The 6606-nt window shown below is 56.8% G+C and overlaps 1 protein-coding gene across 1 annotated transcript; it reads left to right on the forward strand.

Annotated features, from left to right (window-relative positions):
- Window positions 1-3016: 3016 nt before the first annotated feature.
- On the forward strand, window positions 3017-6449 carry ZNF219 (zinc finger protein 219). Its single transcript, XM_065871697.1, has 4 exons — window positions 3017-3022; window positions 3316-4723; window positions 5011-5142; window positions 5391-6449. Exons 1-4 carry the CDS (start codon window positions 3017-3019, stop codon window positions 5993-5995), a joined length of 2151 nt encoding a protein of 716 aa, XP_065727769.1. The 3' UTR covers window positions 5996-6449.
- The last annotated feature ends 157 nt before the right edge of the window (window positions 6450-6606 follow it).

The raw sequence follows: 6606 nt of genomic DNA on the forward strand, positions 1-6606 counted from the left end.
TTGGCCTGACTATAGAAAACTCTTGACTATTGCCCACAGGCAATACATGCATAATCTAGGTCCCAAGTCAGTTCATAAAATCTGGGGCTCTGTCAGTGCTTTCTCCTATTGAGAAAAACTCATGGGATCAGGTTCTTGGGACCCCATTTGGTGAGGAGATGATTCAGGAGATCTTGACTGGGCCTAGGAGGGTCTCAGTGGTTTTGTTGTTGATTTGAGGCCACCCTCTGGGGAAACTTTCCCTTCTTGGGAATTCAGCTTCAATTTGGGCCTTCTTGTATATCACTGGATTTCCATCCTGGAAACTGCTATGTGCAAAGCAGGTTTTTTGTTTTTGTTTTGTTTTGGGGGGGGGAAGCTTTTGCCCAATTCCTACTCTACTTGCCTTGGGTATGAGGTCAGCCTCCCGTGAGGTATTTTGTTTACTATCCCATAGGCAGTTTTAGGGGCCCTAGAATCTTCTCAGAATCAGAGTATGTGCCCATAGGTTAGTCAGCTATGACCATGCAGTATTCCCAGCCTCCCCCCTCCTCCCCCACCATCTGCTTCCTCTGAATATACCAGATTGGCTGTACACCAGGATGTTCCGGGAATCCCCAGGAGAGCAACAGAATGTGATGGACCCAAATACGATGCCTCAGTAACTCATTCCAGGATGTACAAACTGTAACTGTCAGAACACTCCTTATAGCTAATTAAAATTCTTCTCGTTACATCTATTTTCTATTATATCTGTCTATTTTCAGTGACATCCAAAAGGCCAAAATAATCCCTCTGGTACCACTATTTTTTTCCCCCCTCTATGGTTTCCAGATAGGAATTTTTACAAATCCTCTGGCTTTTCTCAGTGCCTTATCTGTGGTGCTAAAATGGCAAATGTGGCCCCTCTAGTACTTCATTGCTCTATGGTACGGAGGTGGCCAAAGTGGCTCCTCTGGTAGCCCACTGCACTCTCCATGGTACTGAAGGAATGACCATTTGTTTCAGCATCTCTCTGGGGTCCAGAAGAATCCTGTGACTCAGAACCACAAAACTTTTGAACTGGAAGGGACCATCAGTATAAATTAGTCCAACCCTCTTATTTTACAGATGAGTAAACCAGGAGGTTAAGTGATTTACTGAGGATTGCAGGGGCTATTAATGGTCTGACTGGGCCCACAGTAGTCTTGCACCCCTCAGTCGTACTCTAATTCACCTTTCATTATACTACTCAGCGAACTTGGCTAGGCTCTTGGTCTCAGTAAAGGGGCTTATTTGGAGGATCCAGAAAGTGAGGGTGGATGCCTTAATTTGGAGCTACAGAAATACAGATATTAAAAGTGGTGCTGGAGGTTGTTTACTGGTCCTTGGACAAAGACATTTTGTTAATTAATCTCTTAATAAAATTCCCATAACACAGATTCCAAATGTAACAGGTACCTGCCCCTTCATAGAGTCTTATCCTATCTACTAAATGTCAAAAATTAAAGAAGCCTTGGATCTCCAGAGCCTTTTCTCGTTGCAGGGCTGACTCCTGGCTCAGTTCTCTTTTATTAAAGATCCTTAAGCAAAGTAATGCTGAGTCCTTTTCTTTCTCAGTAACCGATTTCAGTTTCACAATGCCTATTGTAAGGAAGTTCTTTATATCTCAAATATTCTTTGTCTCAGGCAATTAAAAAAAAAAAAGGTTAGGCCCACATTTGTCTAGCCTTGACCAGATACAATTCTGTATATAAGTAAGAAAGATAGACTGGATGATTTCTGGTCCATTCTCCTAGGCCTATTTCCATGAATCTTAATTCTGGGGTTGCTTCTAAGTCCTAATGCTAACCTCCTCTGCAGCTTAGAATCAGGAGATTCCGCCCCCCACCCCCCCACCCCGCACTGGCCACCAAGTCCTCTTCCTCTCACTGCTCTTCATCCTCAGAACTGGAGCTCTGTACATCCCAGGCCCAGAGAATTTTAGCCTGGAGAACTTTAACCCTTTCCAGCTCAGAGTATGTGCTGAGCCCCTATCTGTGCAGATGGCCCAGCCCCGCCCCCCGTCCCTCACTCCAGCCTCTTGAGCTCAGAGCCTGTGTAATCCTCCTCTTGTGTGAGGGAGCCTCTCCCCTGCAGAGAGGAGGAAAGCCTGCTTTGGAACAGCCCTGGACAAAGGGGCTGAGATGCCCCATCAAACTGCAGGCTCCAAGGTTTGAAACAAGGGGATGAATCCTATCCGGTATTTGCAGTTTTTAACCCCTTCCCAAAGCCAGCAGCGCCCCTTAACTTCCACTCCTCCCCCAACTCTCTTCATTCCCTCTCCCTCTGGCTCTCTCCCCCTTCATGCCCCTCCCCCTCTGTCTGTCTCCAGACTCTCTGCTGCTGGGAGGTGTTTCTCTCCCATGCATGAATGAGTCTCTGTAATGAATGGAAATGAATGGATCAGGAATCCAGGCGGAGGGAGGAAGAAAGAGGGGGAAAGACAGAAAGACAGGGTAAAGGCAGAAGGAAGAACTATGGAGCCTGGAAGAATGTTTGGCTGGCTGGTCAGTTAGCGGTCTGAGAGCAACTGGTCCCACTTGGATAACTGGGGAGCATGGCAAGCCCACCCCATTTGCTCTTCAAGCTGCACAGCCCAACCTAAATGAGAGAAGGGTATACTGTGATGGTCTTCTCCACCACGAGGGTGGAGAGGAAGTTGGGGGGGGGGCGACTTGGTGGTGGTAGTGGTTGTTCTGGACAAGGCATTTAATATGAATAATTTGGGGGAAGAAATCTGGGTTATCAGGGAGACTTGTGGACAAATAAAGAAGTACAAGTTTTGAAGACAGCAGCCCCCTCCTGTCTCAGGATGGAAGGAAGGAGAAGCGATAGGTTTCAGAGTGCTAAGAGTCTGGAGTTCAGGGTGACTTCCCACTGCTGAAAATCAGGGCTCACCTCTTCCTCCAAATCTGTCTCTCTTGCTTTAGCTCTTCAGCACCTGTTGCCTTCACTAGCAGCTTTTCCTCCTCCTCTTCCCTGCACTCCTCAGAACCAAAGAATGTGAAGGGGGTCCATGGAGGTGAGTGAAGCTCTGGCCTGAACCTATGAGTACCTGCAACTATACTTCCTCCCCTCCCTACCTCTCTTTCTCTCTCTGTCTGGCCTCCCATTATCAGAAGTTGTTTTCGTGGCCCTAACAGCTCAATTCCCATTCATCCCCCAGCCTCCCCAAGGTGAGTGGGAGGGGCACCCGGTGTTCATGGTTCAGGCCCTGACCCACCCTTCCTCGGGTTCCTCTGGCTCTCCATGCCCTTGCTTTCCCCATAGCCCTCCCTTCTCCACCTTTTGCTCTACTCACATCTTTCTCCACAGGGCTCACGTCCCCGCGCCCTGGGCGGCCACCTAGCGCCGTCGCCACCGGCCTTCGACGGCGAACTGGATCTGCAGCGCTACTCCAACGGGCCAGGCGTAAGCGCCGGGTCTCCGGGGATGGGAGCAGTGGGCTGGTCTGAGAGTCGCACAGGCGAACGGCGCTTCCCCTGCCCTGTATGCGGGAAGCGCTTCCGCTTCAACTCTATCCTGGCTTTGCACCTACGGGCGCACCCAGGCGCCCAGGCCTTCCAGTGCCCGCACTGCGGCCACCGTGCTGCGCAGCGGGCCCTGCTGCGCTCGCACCTGCGCACGCACCAGCCTGAGCGCCCGCGAAGCCCCGCCGCGCGCCTGTTGCTGGAGTTGGAGGAGCGCGCGCTACTGCGGGAAGCGCGGCTGGGGAGACCCCGGAGCTCAGGGGGCCTGCAGGCCACCCCGGCCACTGAGGGCCTGGCGCGGTCCCAGGCTTCTTCGTCGTCCGCCTTCCGTTGCCCCTTCTGCAAAGGCAAGTTTCGCACCGCGGCGGAGCGCGAACGCCACCTGCACATTCTGCACAGGCCCTGGAAGTGCGGCCTGTGCAGTTTCGGCTCCAGCCAGGAGGAGGAGCTGCTGCACCACAGCCTGACGGCCCACGGAGCTCCTGAGCGCCCCCTGGCGGCAACCTCGGCTGCACCCCAGCCTCAGCCTCCACCCCAGCCTGAACCCAGATCCGTCCCTGAGCCCGAGCCGGAGCCTGAACGTGAGGCAACCCCCGTCTCCGCGCCTGCTGCTCCCGAGGAGCCCCCCGCGCCTCCGGAGTTCCGCTGTCAAGTGTGTGGCCAGAGCTTTACGCAGTCCTGGTTTCTCAAGGGCCACATGCGCAAGCATAAGGCCTCCTTCGATCATGCATGTCCTGTTTGTGGCCGCTGCTTCAAGGAGCCCTGGTTCCTTAAGAACCACATGAAGGTGCACGCCAGCAAGCTGGGCCCACTGCGTGCCCCGGGGCCTGGTTCTGGGCCTGCCCGGGCCCCCCAGCCTCCTGATCTGGGCCTGCTGGCCTATGAGCCTCTGGGCCCCGCGCTCCTCTTGGCCCCGGCGCCCACCCCGGCTGAGCGCCGTGAGCCTCCGAGCCTCCTGGGATACCTGAGTCTGCGAGCCGGCGAGGCCCGGCCCAATGGTGAGGGCGCTGAGCCTGGGGCTGGCCGCAGCTTTGGAGGCTTCCGCCCACTGCCCTCTGCTCTCCCAGGCCGGGCTCGCCGGCACCGCGCGGAGGAGCCAGACGAGGAAGAGGAGGTGGTGGAGGCAGAGGAAGAGACCTGGGCCCGGAGCAGGGCGGTGGGCCCTCTGGCTTCACTGCCCCCACGCCCAGGCGAGGGCCCAGGGAACTCTGCGACTGCTGCGGGGGCCCCGGCGAGGTCCAGCGCCACGCAGGGTACGTAAGGGTCTCCTTTCTCTGAGGATTTCGGCATCCTGGGCGCACTCTGACGCCACCACTGCCCTCCTGTCCCCTCCTTTTTAAAAGCCTCCCCTGGAGGCTTTACAACCTTTTGAGGGTACATGTCCACTCACAGCAAATCAGACCTCTCAGATTCCTGCAAACATTCTGTTTCCTTCCGGGTTGGGAGGGGAAGCAATCCTGTGGGTGGGTATGGGGACACATGGCCCTAATAGGGTTAGGGCAAAGGGTCCTTCTGACTTCTTTTAATGTGTGTATTGCAGAAGAGAATGGGCTCTTAGTTGGAGGGGCCCGGCCTGAAGGGGGCCGGGGGACCAGCGGCAAGGACTGCCCCTTTTGTGGAAAATCATTCCGCTCAGCGCATCACCTCAAAGTGCACCTGCGAGTGCACACAGGTGAGGGGGGCAGCCTCCGGGGTGGGGAGGGGACTGGAGGGCAGGAAGGGGGGTGAGAGGGCTACGGGAAACGCCGGGAGATGACATTCGGCAGCCTTCGGATGGTTAGGAAACGCCTCTTAATTAAACGAGAGGGGTGAGAGAGGCGCGGTTTTCCTCCTGGCCGGGAGGTCTGTACGCGGAGTGAATTGCGGGTTAGGGATGGCAGTGATTGTGACTTGGGCCCTATCGCACCCCCCGCCCTCCAGGAGAGCGCCCCTACAAGTGTCCGCACTGCGACTACGCGGGCACCCAGTCCGGGTCGCTCAAGTATCACCTGCAGCGCCACCACCGGGAGCAGAAGAGCGGGGCAGGCCCCGGGCCTCCTCCAGAGCCGCCACCCCCTTCCCAGCGGGGTGCAACCCAGTCGTCGGGAGCCAAACCGGCTGCGCAGCCTGCGACCTGGGTGGAGGGCACAGCGAGCTCCCGGCCTCCCTCGAGCGGCGCCGCGTCGGGGTCCCGTCGGAAGCCCGCCAGCCCCGGGAGGACCCTGCGCAACGGGCGAGGCGGTGAGGCCGAACCCCTCGACCTGTCCCTGCGGGCAGGGCCGGGAGGCGAGGCTGGGCCGGGGGGTGCCCTCCACCGATGCCTCTTCTGTCCCTTCGCCACTGGAGCCCCCGAGCTCATGGCCTTGCACCTGCAAGTGCACCACAGCCGCAGGGCTCGGGGCCGAAGGCCGCCCCAAGCCGATGCATCCCCGCCCTATGCCCGAGCACCGTCCGGAGAGACCCCTCCCAGTCCTCCGCAGGAAGGGGAAGAGGGCCCCGGGCTGTTGCGTTCAGGAGAGCCTGGGCTGGGGGCACAAGAAAGGTAGGGAGCCCTCTTACGGGCTATTAGCTTAGTGAGTTTACCCCGCAGGAGCGGGGCTGCGCTAGAGGTAGTTGGGTAGAGCAGCCAGCAGGGGGCAGCGTGGGACCCATATCCCAGCCCCGGGCGGACCAGAGGTGGAGGGGGCAGAGGGCGTTAGGAGGGTGGGTGGGCGATACCCACCCAGCCCAAGAGAGAGTCACAGTGCCTTAGAAGTGGCAGGGGTGAGGATCAAAGAACGGGGTCCCAGGGCTGGCAGGATTGTTCCTGGTGAGGGGCAGCTTTGCCAGTCTTTGCTGGTCCATAGGCGTGAGAGTTTATTTTTGTACAATGGGTGGGGGTGGGGGCACTGTACCCTTCTAGCCCCTCCAGGGGCCCTGTAGACGTTGCTATTTTTGGTACGATTTCTGTCATCCCTGTCGCAGAGTTGTGTCCCCAATAAACAGGTGTCTTGAGGCACAGGGCACTGTGTCTGCCTGCCTATGTCCTGTCCTCCTTGGGCCACTGTGTCCAGAAAATAGTCATCTCTTCAGGCACTTTTTATCACCCAAAGACCTTGGTAAGAAACTTGGGCTTTACCTGCAGGCTTTGGCTTAAGTAGCTCAGGGGTGGGGCCCA

The sequence above is a fragment of the Phocoena phocoena genome, chromosome 2, assembly GCF_963924675.1.
Source record: "Phocoena phocoena chromosome 2, mPhoPho1.1, whole genome shotgun sequence".
NCBI classification, from domain to species: Eukaryota; Metazoa; Chordata; class Mammalia; order Artiodactyla; family Phocoenidae; genus Phocoena; species Phocoena phocoena.